The sequence below is a fragment of the Bubalus bubalis genome, chromosome 17, assembly GCF_019923935.1.
Source record: "Bubalus bubalis isolate 160015118507 breed Murrah chromosome 17, NDDB_SH_1, whole genome shotgun sequence".
Lineage (NCBI taxonomy): Eukaryota > Metazoa > Chordata > Mammalia > Artiodactyla > Bovidae > Bubalus > Bubalus bubalis.
The window spans coordinates 1278626-1297767 of NC_059173.1; the positions used below are offsets into that span (position 1 = coordinate 1278626).

The 19142-nt window shown below is 53.8% G+C and overlaps 1 protein-coding gene across 4 annotated transcripts in view; it reads left to right on the forward strand.

Annotated features, from left to right (window-relative positions):
* SPECC1L (sperm antigen with calponin homology and coiled-coil domains 1 like) overlaps window positions 1–19142 on the forward strand; it is an 87152-nt gene that overhangs the window by 57300 nt on the left and 10710 nt on the right. For all 4 annotated transcript variants that reach the window (XM_044930629.2, XM_044930628.2, XM_006065616.4 and 1 more), the window contains 3 exons: window positions 395–478; window positions 2572–2728; window positions 5366–5468. In XM_044930629.2, coding sequence (XP_044786564.2) covers window positions 395–478; window positions 2572–2728; window positions 5366–5468 — 344 coding nt within the window. The remainder of the gene's footprint in view (window positions 1–394; window positions 479–2571; window positions 2729–5365; window positions 5469–19142) is intronic.

Genomic DNA, 19142 nt, shown 5'->3' on the forward strand with positions numbered 1-19142 from the left:
TGTACTCCTGTCCGTCCTGACTCGCCTCTGGCCGTGGGCTTGTGTGCCCCCGATACACAGACATACACTGTGGGCTGCCAGCAGGGTGTGGACTTAGTGCCTCAGGACCCTGGTGCAGCAGAGGGTCTCGGGCTCCTGGTTGAATCGCATCAGACGGAAGTAGCTCCCAGTGGTTTGGAAGCGTTTGCACTGATGTCTCATCCCTGGAAATACAAGTGAATGAAATGGCCCTTGTCGGCTGGAGGTGTTTGTATCGGGCACTTTGTTTGGGAGCCGTTGAGGGGCCTGGACCGGGAGGAGGGACTAGCCTCTGGGGCGAGAGGAGAGCGTCCTGCTCCCTGTGTCCTTGAAGTTCGGGGTCAGGTCTCCTCACTGCGCACTTTCCACTCTGCAGAGCATCTACTGAGAACGTCTTCGACCAGCCGACCTGCTTCTCTGCCGAGAGTGCCTGCCATGGAGAGCGCAAAGACCATCTCAGGTACTGCCCTTCATCTGAGTCGGCCTTTAGAGGTGCATCTGGAAGGTCTGCTGATGGAGCTGAGTTCCTTCTCTTTAGGCTCGTTTAACCTTACCTGTCTCTTTAATTGATTGTTTTTCACTTTGAATGTCCCCATTGTATCTTACAGATCTCATAGAAATCATATTTCATGGCCCTGATTTCAAAAATAAAAAGAGCTAGATAGTTCCATTCACTTAACAAATGTGGGATCTTCCCAACCCAGTGATCAGACCCAGGTCTCCTGCATTGCAGGCGGATTCTTTAGCAGCTGAGCCACCAGGGAAGCCCAAGAATACTGGCGTGGGGAGCCTATCCCTGCTCCGGAGGATCTCCCCCCCGCAGGAAATGAACCGGGGCCTCCTGCATTGCAGGTGGATTCTTCACCAACTGAGCTGTCAGAGAAGCCCGTAGTCGTGGACGGTTGGGATATTTACGGCAGGATGTGTTGCGACTGTTCTGGAGGTGGTTTCCGAGCGGAGACGCCCTGCAGCCGGAGTGTGCAGTGTGGCGGGCCGGGCTGCAGTGGCGTGTCTGATGGGCACACGCCGCTTTCCTTGAGCTAACATTCCACTTTGTCAGCGTCCTTGTTAATTTCCCTTTGTGGCTTTTTTTAACCCTCAATATCTTAACAAGAAGTTGGACCAGCAAAGGAGAGGTTTTTTAACCTGCCTCCTGTGGGCACCATCCCACTTGGATGTGAATTTCAATTGGTACAGTTTTTGGACACCTTAGCTGAGAGGGAAGTGCAACCAAAATCTCTCCTGCAAAGCCAGGGTCCAGAGCCTTTTCCTGTAACAGGGTTCTTCCCATTCTTCCTTAGTCTATATCTTGTGCTTTATATAAAATTATGAAGGCTTCTCATCCAGTTTCCTAGCACAGCGCTTGAAAGAAACTGCAGATTTATACAGGGATTTGACAGTGGAAGAAAAAGGCAGAATGATTATAAAACTGTGTCGGACGCGCAAGCGCATCCTTCTCCTAAGACCTTGTCATCAGAGAAAGCGCGTCTCCTCAGGCCTTGGAGCACATGACTGCGCGGATGCAGAGGTGCAGGCCCTCCACCGCCAGGAGGTGCCAGCCGGCCGGCTGGGGAGGTGACTGGTGCCCGCAGGGCTGGCGCCGCAGCGCTCCCACTCCAGCGCCTCTGAGGAGGCCCGTCTGGGGTCAGGGCCTGGCCTCGTGTCTCACGGCTCTCGTGCTCAGCCCAGCGCTGTGAGCACCCGCTGGTCCCCTGCGCCTCGTGGACAGAAAGCTGCCTCCCCTGTGGCCCCATTGTCGGGCTGCTTCCACCTCCGGTTCTCAGGGCTTTGTAAGTCCAACCCGGCACCTGCCTGACTCTGTCAGACTCTTCAAGTAGGACTTTCCTGACAGTTCTTACTTCTCAGTAGTTGACTTGACATCTTTTGCTTTTCAGTCTCATTGATTCCTGTTTTTGTAAAATTTGGCTTGACTGCAAATTACACGTGGCCCCTGTCTCTCCTTTCTGTCTCCTCCGTTTTTGGCCAAGTTTAGAAGGGTTTTGTTGATGATAGTTGAGAGCAAGTGTTACTTTGGTCTTGGTTGTGTTTGTGATTGAACCAGGTTTGGAGGGACTCGCTGTGGCCAGGTGTGTGCTAGAATGTGGGCTGGGCTTCTGTGCACACTTCAACAGCTGTACCTTTTTTTACAGTTTTTTTGAAGTGAAAAAATAAGATCCATTCACGTTATCAGTCAGATAAAGACCCTTTCCCGTTATCAGTCAGATAGAGACAACATTAGTCCTTCCTCCTGTGTGGGAGTGTCTGGCCTCCCCTTGTGGCTCAGAAGGTAAAGACTCAGCCTGCGATGCGGGTGAGACCCGATCTGCCCTGGATCAGGAACATCCTCTGGAGAAGGGAATGGCAGCCTGCTCCAGTATTCTTGCCTGGAGAATGCCATGGACAGAGGAGCCTGGCGGGCTGCAGTCCCTGGGGTCACAGAGTAGGACACGACTGAGCGAGGAACACACACACGGTGGTTTCTGCTCTGTGGAGGACCTGCTGAATGAGATGTCTCAAGAGCTCGGTTTAAACTGCTTCTGCTCTAACCTGCAGTGTCCAGACGAAGCAGCGAGGAGATGAAGCGCGACGTGCCTGCTCCCGAGGGCGCGTCGCCCGCCGCGCTCATGGCCATGGGGGCCGCCTCGCCGCAGCTCTCGCTCTCCTCCTCGCCCACGGCCTCCGTGACCCCCACTGCCCGGAGCCGCATCAGGTAGAGGGTGCTTCCCACGGGGGCACTGCCCTCAGGCCATCCCAGGCCTTTTGAGAGTGAATGATCGGGTTGTGAAAGTTTCGAGCCCTGGTGTGTGTTCTCTCTTTGTGGGTTAGGTATTTTCTGATCCATTCTGCTATGCCCAGAGTGGAGAAAGATGATAAAAAGTACAAAAATAAAACAAAGTTACAGAGATATAATTTCCCCCAAGCAGCGGGTGTTTTTATTTTTGTTTTTTGTGGGTTTTTCTCTTTTTTCCCCAGTTTTGCTTTTTTAAAGTAGCGAATGGCTGAGTACAAAAGTGAGTTTGGTGACGCTGGAACTCCAGCTGTGTGTGGAGCGTAGGGTGGGGAGGAGGGCGGGCGCTGGCAGGCCCCGAGCCTCAGTGAGTGCGCAGGCGGGACTGCCCCTGGTTGTTGACCTACAGGTCTGAATAAGAGTGCACTCTCTGGGCTCTCAAACTCAGATTATACACTCAGGTTTAACGCCCTGCCTCTCGGCGACCGACCTCTTAGAAGAGCGGCCCCGGGCGCAGTGAGCAGCGGGGGCACCCGCCTTTCTGGCCGAGCGAGGGGAGCACTGTCCACGTGGGCTGTGTCTCGTTCCCCCGGCGGGGGTGCCCACGGCTCCGGCCCCTCTGCGAGAAGCCATGCGCCTGCCCAGGACCGCTCCTGGCCTCGGCTTCCTTGCCTGGCCGTAAAGGTACAGGAGACGACCCCTCCCCCTCGGAGGCTCCCTCCTGCGGCTTCTCGCGGTGCCCGTGGGCTGCACTGGGCGTGGTGCCGTTCTAGGCTGTCTCTGTAGCAGAGTGGCTGTGTGAGGAGAGGGAGCCTTTCATGCTGCTTGTGACAGGTGCTTTGTTTTTCTCTTGGCTTGCTCTTCTGTTCTGTTCACTTCTCACCTTTATCTTCATTCTCATTTCCTGTGTTCGGTGCTGTTGTGACACACCGCCTTGAGCCCTTTAGTTAGAACAGGGGCGCGGTGAGGACAGGGCGCGGTGAGCCAGGGGCGTGGTGAGCCACACACGCATAAACCCTTTAGCCAGGACAGGGGCGCGGTGAGCCCGCACACGCAGAAGCGTGTCGTTCTTTAGCTAGAACAGGGGCGCGGTGAGCCCGCACACGCAGAAGCGTGTCGTTCTTTAGCTAGAACAGGGGCGCGGTGAGCCCGCACACGCAGAAGCGTGTCGTTCTTTAGCTAGAACAGGGGCGCGGTGAGCCCGCACGCACGTAAACCCTTTAGCTAGGACAGGGGCGTGGTGAGCCAGCACGCGCATAAACCCTTTAGCTAACAGGGGCGCGGTGAGCCCGCACACGGGTAAGCGTGTCATTCTTCGAGACAGGGGTCTGACTGCAGGTTGGAATATTTTTGTATTTTACTTTTGGTTCTAAAATAAAAATCGGTGCTATTTCAACACACCTCTGCACTGGAAAAGCTTCGTTCTTTACGCGTGCTCTGGTGTCCTATCATCCTTTGTAGGGTGAATGCAGACGGAAGGGGACTCTGCCGCCTGTGACGTCCAGGACACGGGCTGGACGTTGTGGGGCTGGAATCTGCTTTACTTGCAGTCATGGCTGGAAATCAAACCAGCTGTGCAGAGGGCTCTGCTGGTCAGGGACGGCTTGTTCTGTAGAGCTCGCTCTCCGCAGGCCCCTGTGTTCTGTCCTGCCCCTGGAGTGGTCCCTGCAAGGAAGCATTGGTGCTGGAGGGGTTGGGTTCGGGTCTCCCTTGCTCCATTGGCACGCTGGCCACAGTCTCTTTAGCCTCGGTGTCCGGTCTGGGGCAGGATGTTCTTCTGCACCCAAGCAGTGGGCAGTGCCCTGAAGTGCGCCACGTGGAATCTTTGGGGAGGACCCGTGTGGCTGTTGCCTCCTCCCCAGCTTCAGCGAGCTGCCCGCCCCGTGTGCACGGTGATGCTCCCTGAGGGCGGGCCCCGTGTTGCCGCCGCCCAGCGCCTGCGCACGGCCTGACACGGTCGAGCCTCGCAAGGAGGTGCCGAGTGAGTGAGTGTACAGAAAACTCTATTTTTTATGCAAGGGAAAATGCTAATTGTTTGCAGTCAGTAAGGAGCGTGCAGCTGAGCAGTAAAGACTTGGAGACGCGCTGCGGGCGGTGTTCCTGCTTGCTGCTCTTTTGTCGTATCTGCCTCCCCAGTTGTGTGCTCTCTGAAGGCAGCAGTGATCCTGCACCTGGGTTAGCCCCATCCTTTGTGATTATACTCAGTGCTTTAAAAAGAAGGTGAAGTGACTGAGGACATAGACGTTGCGTGAGATGAAACGTAACAACAAGGAAGCCTGAGGCCCAAGGGGAAGGAGCCGTGGCGGCTCTTGCACGCTGCCGGCGTGGCCGCTGCACTCCAAGTGTCCCGGGCCACGTTGCGCTGGCCCTGTACACGGCTTCCCTGTGGGTGGTGACAGGGCCTCCCTTCAGCGGCTGAGCCCCCGACAGCAGTGGGTCTGTGGGGCCTGTAAAAGTTGACAGAGGAATCAGATGCGTGCAAATGCCTCTGGCTGTTGTCCGCCTCCGAGGGTGCATGTGTTCTGTTGAGGTGTTCTGTTTGTTCTGTTGGATTTCTGGCTTGGAAGGGTGCTCTGATAAGGAACACGAGTTGAAATGTTTCTTCTCTCCACTTCGCAGGGAAGAAAGGAAGGATCCTCTGTCGGCCTTGGCAAGAGAATATGGGGGGTCCAAGAGGAACGCCTTGCTGAAGTGGTGTCAGAAGAAAACCGAGGGCTATCAGGTAACTGTGTTCTTCTGTCCAGGGGAGCTGCTGCCGGCGCAGCCCGCTGAGCAGCACGAGCCCCAGACGTAGTGGGGTGTCCTGGGAGAAATAGTGCCTTCCCGTCCAGAGCAGCGGACTGCCACGCTGCTCCTGTTCAGCTGCCATAGCATTTCTCATCTAAGTCCTGGTTGAGTGCTCTGTGGAGGCCTCACTGGACTAAGAGTGAAAATACATCTTTCTTTAAATGAAGATGTTGCTTATCATGTTTAAAGTTTTCGTTCCGCTGAGCTGTATCTCAGCGTTTCCGCTTCCCCTGTGCGGGCTCTGTGCCCGTGTCGCCTCTCAGCCGGGCTCTTCTGTAGCCTGCGCTCCTGGCCCTCTGTCAGCCTCTCTCTCTCTCTTGTGGTATTATTAGCCTGTCTGTGGAAATTGAAGTATGACTGGTTTGTAATGTGTTAGTTTCAGGTGGACAGCAGAGTGATCCAGTGATCCATGCGACCCTTCTCCATCGCAGGCCCCTACTCGGCCCTGCGCGTGGCTCCCCTTGCTGTACAGCGAGGCCTTGCTGTCCGCCTAGCTTACGCACAGTAGCTCGTGTCTGCTAACCCCGCTCCTGGTTTACCCCTCTACCACTGTCCTCTGCTAACCATAAGTGTGTTCTCTACGTCTGCTGGTCTGCTTGTGTTTTGTGAGTAAGTTCACCCGTATCATTTTTGTAGATTCCACGTAAGTGATGGCATGTATGTGTCTCTGGCTTTCTTCACTTAGTACGACAATCTCTGTGTCCGTCCCTGTTGCTGCAGAGAGCATCATTTCACTCTTTTTTGTGGCTGAGTAGTACTCCATCGTGTATTTATACCCTGCGTCTTCATCCATGCATCTGTCGGTGGGCGTTGAGGTTTCTTCCGAGACATTATGCTGAACTCAGAAGTACAAATCTTAGGTGATTCCACTTATATGCAGTCCCTGAAATAGACTCTTGGTGACTGAGAGTAGCATGGCGGTTGCCGGGGCCTGTGTCACGGGCAGTCACTGTGTAAAGAGTAGACTTGCCGTCATGCATGAAGAAAGTTCTAGAAATGGATGCTGGCGATGGTTGTGCAACAGTGTGAATGAATGTACTTGATGCCACTGAACTGTCCACTTATAAAACAATCGTTCAGCAGAATAAGCAGAGCAGTAAATGATTGGGATACAGCCTGATAGAAACACCTAACCAAGGACACGAGACCCAAACCATAGACAGTATTCATAAACTGCTAATCAGACCCGTGCGACGTCTCTCACAGGCTGTCCATCAATAGCAAAATACACATTCTTCTCAGGCACCCATGGAACATTCAGAATAGGCTGTGTGTTGAGCAATAAAACAAATGTCGATAAACTGTAAAACGTTGAGACTATACAAAGTATCTTTTCTGATCACAGTGCAATGAAGTTAGAAAGTAATAGCGGAAGAAATACTTACAGCATGACATAAGGAGACTGGGGGAGATGCTGGAAAGGAGCTCCCAGGGAACGTCTAGCTGCGAGCACCGGCCTTTAGAAAGGAGAAAAATCCCGAATCAGTGACCTAATCGTCTACCTGACGAGAGTAGAAAAGGAAGAACAAACTCAGCCCAGAGCAGTCAGAAGAAGGAAATAATAAAGATCAGAGCAGAAATAACAGATATAGAATCAGCAGAGGAGATAATTGACACCAGCAGTTGGTTCTTTGACAAGATCAGCACATGTACAGACCTTTGCCTAGACTGACAAAAAAGAAAAAGAGGAGGCTGAAATTACTAGAATCTGGAATAAAAGCAAGGACTTTACTAAATGACCTTACAGAAACGAAAAGGATTAAAGGGAATACTGTGAACAGTACACAAACGAATTACTTAGCCTCGACGATTTAGATTCCCTGCAATATACAAGCTATAAAAAACTGACTCTAGAAGAAAGAAATTCTGAATAGACCTATCGCAACTAAAGGAACAGAATTAGTAATCAAAACAATTTCAACAAAGAAAAGCCCAGGGCCAGATGGCTTCCCTGGTAAATTTTACCAAACATTTACAAAGAATTAACAGCCGACTTTCTCAGACTCTTCCAAAAATAGAACGGAGAACATGTCCTCGTTCATTCTGTGAGGCCAGTATTACCCTGATTAACAAAGCCAGAAAAAGACATCACAAGAAGAGAAAACCACAGACCGATATTTCTTATGCAGAAATCCTTAATGAAGTACTGACAGAGTCCAGCGGCAAATAACAGGGCTTGTGCACCATGGCCGAGCCCGGCTTGTCCCAGGAATGCAAAGCTGGTCCAGCGTACGGAAAGGAAAACCAACACACCCTGCCACGGAGTAAAAGGGAAAACCCGTTCACGATGGACACGCTCAGCAAACCAGCTGCCCACGGCGTCTGGAATCCCGGCGCTGCCGTCTCGCTCACTGGTGAGCATGAGCAGGAAGGACGGCTCCTCACCGTCTACTCGACCTTTGCTGCACGTTCCCCCTGGGGTGGCGGTGTGTGAGGAAGGGAGAAAAGGCGTTGGAAAGGAAGAGGCAAAACTGTGTGTGTGCAGAGGACCTGAATGCCACCTGGCAAACCACTAGGATTCACAGAAAAACTGGTGGAGCTAGTGAACAAACCCCACAGTTACGGGATACATTTCAGTGCAGTCGCTCAGTGGTGTCCGATTCTCTGTGACCCCATGGACTGCAGCACGCCAGGCCTCCCAGTCCATCACCAACTCCCGGAGCGCACTCAAACTCATGTCCATTGAGTCGGTGATGCCATCCAGCCATCTCATCCTCTTTCGTCCCCTTCTCCTCCCGCCTTCAATCTTTCCCAGCGTCAGGTTCTTTTCAAATGAGTCAGTTCTTCACATCAGGTGGCCAAAGTATTGGAGTTTCAGCTTCAGCATCAGTCCTTCCAGTGAATGTTGAAGACTGATTTCTTTTAGGAATGACTGGTTTGACAACCTTGAGGTCCTATAAAAATTATCTGCGTTTCTCTATACTAGCAATGAAAACTGAAAATGAACTTCAGAATTTCCATTTATAGTAGCATCATAGAGAACAATATATCTGGGGGACTTCCCTAGGGGTCCAGTGGTTGATGCTGCACTTCCACTGCAGGGGACACAGGTTTGATCACTGTCCAGGGAACTAAGATCCCACATGCCTCTGGAGGAAAACACGGTTCAGAAGGACACACATCCCCCAGTGTTGACTGCAACGCTGTGTACAATCGCCGAGACATGGAGGCAACCTAGATGCCCATCAACAGATGAGTGGGTGAAGAAGATGTAGCATGTGTATACAACGGAGTGTTACTCAGCCATTAAAACCAATGAAATAATGCCATTTGCAGCAACTTGGATGGACCTGGAGATTATCATACTTAGTAAGTCAGAAAAAGACAAATATGGTATCGCTTATATGCAGAATCTAAAAAAATAACACAAGTGAACTTACTACAGAACAGAAATGGACTCACAGACTCAGAGAGGGAGCTGATGGTCCCCAGGGGGGCGGGGGGTGGGGGCCAGGCATTTGGAGCAGTGCCCGCTGCGGTGCTCGCAGTGGAGGAGCCACGGAGACCTTCCTGTGTAGCAGAGACGCCGCTCCATACACCGTGCTCATCTAATGGAAGAGAATTTGAAAAAGAACACATACACCTGTGTGTATAATTGAATCACTTTGCTGTACACCTGAAATTAACACAACATCGATAAAGTAAAAATTTTTTAAAAACAGTAAAATACTTATAAGTAAATTTAACCAAGGGGGCACAAGGTTTGTTTGCTGGAAACTACAAAACATTGTGAAGGAAATTGAAACCTAAGTAAACGGAAAGATCCTTTTTTTGATGGATTGCAAGATCCATGATACAACAGGGATGAATCCTGGAAACATTATGCTGAGTGAAAGCGACGTCAGTCCTGCACCCTGACAGTGGCCGAGCCGCGAGAACACCAGTGCCGAGATCTGGAGCGTAAGTCCATACTGCCCGGCCTCTTAGGTTTTTTCCTTTACATCGTTTTTATTGAGCTGTACTTCACATGAGACACGGCACCCATGTCCAGGTGTGCCCAGAGGCGTGTGCCCAGAGGCGCGCGGCCCTCACCACGGCCGGTCTTACAGTGTTTTCATCAACCTGAAGGGAGGTCTCGAGCCTGCCAGCAGCCACTCCCCGTGTGACGTGGGCCCCGTGGGTCTGCTTGCTGCCTCTGTCGCGTGCCTGTTCCAGACGGGTCACGGCGCGTGGGCCTCTGTGACTGCTGCTCTCATCCAGGGCCGTGCTTGCTTGGTTCATCCGCAGCGTGTGAGCCTCCGTGGGTCGCTCCCGTGACTGCGCTGAGGTCCGCCCTGTGACCCCCTGTGGTCGTCCCGTCTCCTGCTGACGGTGTGCGGTTGTTGTGGGCGTTACATATGACGCTGAGGCTTTGCGTGGACATAAGTGATTTTCTCATCCTCCTGTCCAGCTTCTTGGCTGCTGAAACAGTTTGAAATTGCCATCTGGTTATTTCTCTGTCGGCTGCTTCCCCTCTGCCATTTGGTTAAAGCCCCAAATCCTTGGTGTGGAGAGCAAGGCCTCTGGTGGTTGACCTGGCCTCTGTGTAGTCTGGTCGGCTCCTCCACCGCCTCACCTCCGCCCCTGAACCCCCCACCCTCTCACTGCGCCCCCTCCGTCTGGGGGGCATCCGCCCCTGCAGCTTCAAAGGCAGCATCTGTGACCTTGCTTCTGCCCGCCCCGCCCCACGAGGGGTCATCCCTCAGGGGCGTCCTCCCAGCGGCGCTGGAGCTCGTGCTTCCTTGCCTCTTGCATCCCGGACCCCAGTCCAGAATGCGTGCTTTTCTGCATTTCAGGGCATGTGTGGGGGGGCTCTCTGTATCTGCAGTTCATGTTCCCCGTGTCACAGAGCCCTGCCTGCCAACCCTGAGGGTACTGACGTGCCAGCATGTGTGTCTCCTTGTCCAGACTGTGAGCGCCTTATAAGGGCCCGTCTGTGCCTCCCAGCGCCCAGCAGAAGGCCCTGCACACGGCAGAGCTCAGTGGCTGGCTGAACTTGTATATCAAATATCATGGGAGACGTTGGAGGTTCATGTTCAGAATAGCAGTTCTCAAGTTTTTCTGTAAAATCCTGTGAAGACTGTGGGGAAAGCGCAGATTCCTGAGGACCAGCCCTCAACATTTCTATTTCGAGAGGTGCTTAGTGAGACTCTGAAATCTGCATTTCTGTAGGCATTGCGCTTGATCCATGGACCATGTTGTGAGAGTCGCACACAGAGTAGTGATTAAGACCTTGGACTTGAGGGTCCATAAGGTTTGCTGTTAGCTCTGCCTGTTTCTGTGTGACCTTTAGCAAATTACTTAGTCTCTCTGGGCCTCCCTTTTCCTCCTAAACTCCATTCCTGTAAAATGGAGGCTTAAGTGAGGAAGTCGTACACATTCTAGCATTTGCTGCATGTTTAATAGATTTAAAGTATTATTTTTCTGTTACTTTGTGTCGTCTTGTAACATGAGCTTTAAATTTTTCTAGACCATTACATAAATTGACTAATTTGAGATAATTAGAAAGTACTTCCCCCTAGATTATGGAACTTTGCCATATGTCAAGTTGTTTAAAAATTTAAGTAACCAAGTTGATTGAGATCATTTAAACATTAAATCAATGAGTTAACTAATGTCTCTTGCTTCCTTCCCACTTAAATTCTCTGATTCTGTGATTTTAAGGCACATTGCCTTAGGTTAAAAAAAAAAACGCAAATCAATTCTTTAAAATCCTCCATTAATAATTTAAAATTTTTTTCATTTCCTGCATACTTAAAATGCAAGAGGAAATACAATGCAAAGCAAAATGGGTCGCTGTACATAAAGAAAAGCTCTTTTCTACACTGGACAGTCTGCTGCAGACGCGCTTCCGCTTGCTTACCGTGTGGACTTCTGCTGTGGTATCTACATACGGCTTTATTTTACTCTTTGTCTGGCTTTCGTTTCCTGTGAAACTAACATCTGTTTTGCTGTTTAAAAGTCAGGTAGGATGCTGGCTGTTGTATTTTCAAGGTCTGTGAGTTAAAATTGGATATAATTTTATATGCATAATCTTTTTAAGCTGAGAGATGTATCTGATAGAGCTCCTAATTCGTCGAGAGCCATGTCGGACGTGCCAGAGCCCTTTCCTCATCTGGCCTCAGGTACTGATGAGCCTCCCCTCCCTGAAGCCCGCCGCGTGGGACACACCCGGCAGTAGCGGTCCCGCAGCCGGCAGGAGCGGGGCTGATACGTGACCGGCAGCACGCGCCTCAGGTCCCGACCGCCCTGTGAGCGGGCCTGCTGCCCGTCGTGGGCGCAGCCAGCGAGCGGGGGCAGCCTCCCCGGCCGACACCTGGCTCGCTTCCGCTCAGCCTCCTGAGAGGCTCAGCCTCCTGAAGGCGCCTGCAGTGGCCGTGGTCGCCGCTGTGATATGAGTCACTGTCCATTACACTGCACGGCCTTGTGAGGGCCTTTTATCCAACACGTTCTCCTCCCTTAAATTGCACCCCGCCACCAGCTGTTCACTGAAGTTTTAAATACGGGAATATCACCATCGGAGGGGCTTGTCAGGCTTGCAGACGCGGGCCTGAGCACCCCCCAGGGATTGGGACAGACGACTCCCTGAAGGCCGTGGGGTGCTTCTGAACCACTGCCCTACAGATTGAGGCTTTTCTTTTTCTGTTCTAATCAGCACCCCAGCTTGTAGACAGTCGTGTTTTAAAGCCAATTTAAGTACACAGTTAGTTCCTTAGTGCTCACGGAGAGAGGAGGTGACCCACTGCCCTCTGCCATCGCCCGTGCGCGCTGCTGCTGGGAGTCGGCGGGCCCAGGTCTCTGACTGCCCCTCCAGGGCCTGGCAGTGTGAGCTGACCACAGCAGAGGAACCAGGGAGCGGGGTAGCTCACCCTCTCAGCATGTTTTCCTTCGGTTCTAAATTTCATATCTACCAGCTTCTGTTGTACCATTGTTTTCTTGTTCTTGGAAAACCTAATTGAATACAATCAAGGAGCCGCTAAAGGTTGATTTAAGAGCTTTCCTTTGAAATCTCATTGTTCTCTGATAAAATGCTAGGCCTGGAGATGGATTAGTTAATCCAAAGACGATGAAATCACTTCATCTACTACAGAATGGTTTTAATAAATGAGCAGAAGCTTTTAGTACTGCCCGAGATGACTTAATCTCAAACAGTAAGAATACAGTTTTATTGAAGGATTTGCTCATTAGCGCGTGGACCGAAGAAGGAAAGATGCTGCGTTTCTGAGTGGAGGTGAGCGGAATCAGAATCGATGGACACGAATGGTTTCACAGGGATGTGTGCTGTGCTCTCCTTGCCTTCTAGCAATATTTCCCAATATAAAATTAGGTTATCACATACACACTAAGCCCTGCGCCAAGTCGTGTGCTGGGCGTTGAAACAGGAGTCAAGAAATAGAAAGGCGGTCCTATCTCAGGAAGCTTGTGAGCTACAAGTCAGTGACTAAAGTTCTGGGTGGACTTGTGTGTGACTCACAGATTCTCAGATCAGACTCTGCTAAGAACTTCAATTCTGTGTAAAAGACAAGTGTCATTTAAACATACATACAATACAAATGTGTGCCAGTTCGTTTCCAAGCACTTAAGGATTTTCCAGAGAGCTTTGTGTTATCGATTTCTAACTTAATTGCATTGTGGTCAGAGAACGCACTCTCTGTAACCTGAGTCGCTCTCAGATTTTTCGAGACTTGTTCTGTGGCCCAGGACATGGTGTGTAGTTTTTAAACGCTGTTCTGCTGCTGTGGGAGGTCAGTTAGAGCCGTGGGTTGCCTGCCATCCACATCCTCTGGCTCTGTCGGCTGCTGAGTGAGGAGCGGGGGTGTCCGCTCGAGCTTGTGGGCTCTCCGTGTCTCCGTGCAGGGCTGAGGGTGTTTGCTTTGTGTGTGTTGCAGCGGTTACTTGGTACATAAATGTCGAGGATGGAGGAGCTTCCCTCTGTCCTGAAATGACCTTCATCCGTGCTACTCTTCTTTACTCTGAAGTGCCCTCTGGCCGATACCCCCACCCCGGCTCTCTTTGGATTGCGTTTAGCATGGGGTATATCTTTCTAGTGTTTCTGGTAGGCAGGTAGCGCAGAACCAAGTATTGCCATATCACTGTTTTAAGTTGTTTTCGTAACAGTTGCTCTAGAGATTACAGAATGCACCTTGCCACCGCTTCCCTGAGGGTTTTCTGACTCAGCTTGGTAAACTACTGCAGGCTTGCTGCGTGCGGCCCCGTCCCCCTCTGTCCTGCGCTTGTCCTGGGTGTTGGATTTGTGTTGTCAGCCCAGCCGTGCGGCCCCATCCCCATGCGGCGTTGCAGTTGACTCCTGTATACAGTGGTGCTGTTTTAAAAAGCCTGAGAGAAGAGAGTAATGAGTGCGACTTCTGGCGGGGTGGCTGCCTGCTTTCTGTTCTTCCCTGCCATTTTAGTCCCTTTTCCTGAATAATTGCCTTAATTTATTTCCTGGAGATCAGTCAGCTCTCCAGAGCCCTGAAGCGGTTGTTTTTGACCAGCGTGTCCAGTCCCGTGATGCTTTTTAGGAGAGGCTTTGTCGGCCCCTGCCCCACCACAGGGAAAGTCTCCCAGCGTGCTTCCTTCTGGGTTCTTCTTTTATTCCCAACTGTTTTTCACTAAGAAGCAGCAGATTCTCCCAGAATTGTATGTCCCTGTGGATTGAGGAGAGTCTGCAGAGTGAGAACGAATGGACAGATAAAAATAGCCAGACCTTCCTGGCTTCCTTTGAAGCAGGGTACAGTCAGTAGGCAAAGTAGGAAAAGGAAGTTCCCTTCGCAGCTGCATGCGTTCACTGGGAGCGAGCTGGCGTCAGCCCACATGGCCCCCAGGCCCTGTTTGTGCCCCCCCGGGCCCTGCATGGAGCTGCCCCCAGCATCTGCTGGTGCCCCCCACCCTGGCCTTGTTCATGCCCCCCTGGTTCTGCACAGAGAGACCACCCCCCAGGCTCTACTCCACACCTGGGAGCTGCAAAGGCAGCTTTCCTGCCTGAGAGGCTGGCCCCAGAGGCCCAGGTTCCCTGTGGTGCCTGTTGGTCACCCCATGGGGGGGGCGGGGGGGTGTGATGGGGGAGGGGCGGGGGTGGGCAGGGAGGGAGAGCTGCGCCCCTTCCCACGCCTGCCCTCATTCCGGAGGCCCTGGGTCCCTGGGAGGCGCTGCGAGCATCCCTGCGCCATCCTCTCCCCTCCCTCCTACCATCGTCTCCAGTGACTCAGGGCGGGAGGCTGGGAAGGCTGGGGCTCCTGCAGTCCAAGAGGCTCCTGAGCGAGGCTCAGCGTTGCTTCAGTTTCCTCTGCTATATCTGGAGGCTTATGTCACAGGAATGGCTTCCCAGAGGTGAAAATCCAAAAGGTGCAGGCAGCAGATAAGGGTTTGATCTGAATCAAATCGAGGTTGGAAGTCTGAACTTTTTTATTGTACATTGTCAGATTGCATGGAAACTGAGTTCCCATACAGAAAGCTCTCATTGTTTGTAAATATCACCGTGTCCCAGGGTTTAAAATACTTGAACAAAGGGAAACGAGTGGCCAGATTTGTGGTCCCACCCGTTCTTTATGTGGACTCACACACTCACAAGTTCCCGCCAGTGAAGCCATGGAAACTGCTGGTCTGACCGTCCTGACCTGGTGACACGCCGTCTTCGTCCGGAGTGGCGGCTGGGCCTGGGGCTCACACGTCCGCCGGGTGCCAGCGGGCTCTGCGGCCTGGGCTTGGCTCCGCGCGGCGGCCACAGTGGGTGCATGGGCTGCCTCCTGTGTTGAGGGGCCCTCGGCATGCCGAGCACAGCAGCTGGAGACCAAGTTTTCCCTGAACCACGATGTACTTCTGGTGCTCCGTGGTTTCACCATGCTTTGACAGCAGCTGCTAACATGTGTTTACAGAAATGTCAGGGCTCTAATTTTTATATTAATTGCTTAGTTAGCATTTCGATAAATTAGCTTGATCATCGTTTTAGTGTGAGGTAGGAGAAGGCAATGGCACCCCACTCCAGCACTCTTGACTGGAAAATCCCACGGACGGAGGAGCCTGGTAGTCTGCAGTCCATGGGGTCGCAGAGTCGGACTCACCTGAGCGACTCCACTTTCCCTTCAGGTGGCGCTGCCCAGCCAGACTCCCCACGGCGCACTCAGGGTTCCTGCACCGCTGAGCGGCTCGGGCAGCCCCAGCAGCCCCGGTTGAGCCGCAGTTCCCACTTTCCTAACCGGGCATGTCCTCCAGGGCCTGTGCACTCGGGAGGGTGCTCAGGAGGGGTGGCTGTCCCCTGGCCAGGCAGAGCCTCTCAGACGCACCTGCTGAGGCTCCTCCGGCAGGAGGGGTCCATGGGGTCGTTGACTCCAGGACTCAGGGTCCCGCCCCTCGGCCTTCCTTCTCTCTTCCCATGAACTCTGCAAAGACAGAGCAGCCGCTGGGTGTGGCCGACAGCCCGGCTACCAGTGCTCGGTCAGCTCGAAGTCTCAGGAGTGCGCATGTTCATCGGAAGCCACACCTCGAAGGTCACCCCCGAGACGGCCCTAGGAATCGTGATGAGGGGCTCCCGCTCCGCCAGCCAGAGGTGCCTGCGGCCCCTGCGCTTGCCCTGGGGTCTCCCGACGCCCAGCCCCAGGCTCTTCCCGCCAGACAGTGCCCTGGACTCCAGGAGGTTTCCAGTAAGCAGGCCTTTTTATTCTATGAGGAATGCTGAGAAATAAGAGAGAAATCAGATAAGCAATGTTTTCAAGTGCTGTGTAATTTTTTTGCTAAAAGCAGAACCATTAAATTCTGTCTGGGTCACATAATCTTTATGTATCATCTCCAGCAGCTCGCACAGTCCTCAGTTTCTTCCATCGTGAGAGTCCTTTTTCCTTTTGTGCTTCAGTGACTTTGCACAGGAGGCCAGCCTAACTGTGTGAAGGCCACAGAGGAGTCGAGGTCTGGCAGGTTAATTTCATCGCACGCGTGAGTTTAGCCTGAGGTCCGTCGGGAAGTTTGGGGTGAGCGCCCCGTTGGTGGAGGCCGGTTATGTGTGGGGGTGCTTCACGGCCGTGGGAAGGGTGGCTAACCTCCACGCGCCGTTGGGAGGGGAGCTGGGTCTCTCGCCAGCAGGCTCTTCAGTGCAGGACACGGCAGGCTGGCTGCCACCCAGCCAAGAGGGGGCAACACAGGCTCGCCGGTACTGACGTGGCTCAGGCGTGCCCGTCGGTGGCGCGCAGGAGGCATGGTTCTCTGCTCCGTCGGAGGCTCCTGCCAACACATGTCTGGGTGGACCCTGACCAGGGCTGTCGGTGGACACCTCCCTGTGGCCAGGGCTTCCTCACAGCGTGCTGGCCACAGCCCCAGGGCGGGCATCCTGAGAGGAGGACGGGTAATGGCCCCTTGCCTCTCATGACCTGGTGCAGGGGAGGGACGTGGAGCCCACGCTGATGGGCAGCAAGGCTCTGAGGGGGACTCAGGGCAGAAATACCACCAGGCCACTTCTCAGGAGTCCAGGCCATCTCTAAAGGAAATGGAGACACTACTCATGCGACGCGGACCCCAGGTGAGAGGCGCCTGGGCAGAGCCTGGGTCAGGGAAGAGGGGAGGGGCTCTTGCCGCGCACGCAGGGTGCCTGTGGGCTCACTGGGGACCCCGCCCCCGTGCAGCCAGCACCCCGGTCAGCCCACAGGCCGGGCTGGCTCTGCTGTAGTTTAACTGCGCTGTGTTCAGTCACAAAATGCAAGACACTGGGGATGAGCTGCAAAGGTGGGAAGCTGTGAGAGCCCGTGTGGAGCCTGGGTCTGACTGTGAGCGTGGTCTGCGCTCCCCTCGCGCCCTTTAAGCAGATGTGCCGAGGTGGGCTGACCGCGGCGCAGGTAAGCGTCAGGTGTGGGGCGTGATGGTCCGACCGTACACGTGGAGTGTGCCCACAGGAAGCTGAGCGAGCCTTGGCTCACATTTGTGCGGAGCAGAAAGACGTTCCGTGATGAGAACTGTGAGGGCCTCCTCTCCACGTTCATGTGCGACACATGGTGGTGGTACGTCCCTGCTGCTGCTGCTGCGTCGCTTCAGTCGTGTCCACCTCTATGTGACCCCACAGACGGCAGCCCACCAGGCTCCCCCGTCCCTGGGACTCTCCAGGCAAGAGCACTGAAGCGGGGTGCCATTGCCTTCTGCAATGCAAGAAAGTGAAAAGTGAAAGTGAAGTCGCTCAGTCTGGCCGGACTCTTCGCAACCCCATGGACTGCAGCCCACCAGGCTCCCCTATCCCTGGGATTCTCCAGGCAAGAGCACTGGAGTGGGGTGCTGTTGCCTTCTCCAGTTACATCCCCAGGACCTGTTTATCTCCAAACTGCAGGTCTCTGCCCTCCGGTTCCCCTCCCCCCACCCCACTTCTGGTGACCACAAATCTGATCTTTTTCTCCAAGTTTATTTGTTTGTTTTTGAAGTATAGCAGCCCCACCACAGCGGGAGGCGTATCTCAGAGGCTCGGTGTTACTGTGCGTAGTGACCGCTGCTGCTGCCCGGGCTTAGGTTTTACAGCTTGCTGACTCTGGGTCCACGTACACGCCTGGGGAACTGTCCCCGCGTGGACAGACGTCTCTGTCTCCTCAGGAGCGCCTGCCCCTGGCCTGCTCTCACTGCAGGGCTTGCATCTTCATGGTTTTGTGCAAATGGAACCATGTGTGCAGTTTGGGGAGGGTCTGGCTTCTCTCATCGGGCATGACTGTTCTGAGATTGGTTTGTGTTGTTGGGTGTCAGTAATTCACCACCTTTCCCGGAGACTCGGCGTTTACGGCTGTGTCCCCGTTCGTTATCCATTCGGCTGTCGGTGGACATGGGGCTGTTTCCAGCCCTCGCTTGTTGTGAGGAGAGGCCCCCTGGACTGTCTGTGTGGGCGTGTTTGGAGGCGTACGAAAGTGGTGGTCAGAGGGTCGGGGCCCCCGTCCTCCCTGGCCGGGGCTGGGCACGGGCAGCCGCAGTCCTGTCCTGCATGTGTGGTTTGGCTTCAGTTCTGCAGGTGCCTCTGAGCCCATGATGTTGGGTGTCTTTCCACGTGCTCCCTCGTGACACGTCCAGGACCCTTCTCGGTGAAGTGTCCATCGCGAGGTCACTCACTCCAGGGGAGATGTCATGCCGTCTGGAGCATGAGCCCTGCCCTCAGGGAACTTCCAACATTTGTTTTGAAACTGTATTTCCAGGCCTGTTACAGCGGTGCCTTTTCCTGGGCGGTAGGCCACCTTCGGATGACTGAGACTTGTGGGCCTGGCGTTCAGACTTCTGCACACCCCACCTCCTCCTCGCGGCCCTCAGCCTCTCTGGCTGCGTCCTGAACCCTGTTACCTCAGAAACCAACCTGTGTGCAAACTGAAACCAGGATGGGGGGTGGGGAGCTGGAGCCCCTCAGGAGGGCACAGGGCCGGCAGGCTGCCCCGCCCCGCCCCACCCCGCCGAGGGTCCCGGGAGCCACGCCCCTCTGGACGGGATGCCCTTGGTCGGTGTGTAGAACGAACCGCCGACAGACGGGAAAGAGCAGCGGTTGCTGCTGGAGGCCGTGAAGTGGGCTCCTGACCAGGTGTGTGTGCTGAGCGGTTCTGTCCCCACGTCGCCGCTTCCCTTGGGGCCCTGAGGGCGGCCTGGTCAGACAGAGAAGACCCTGGTGCTTCCAGGCCCCCTCCTCCTC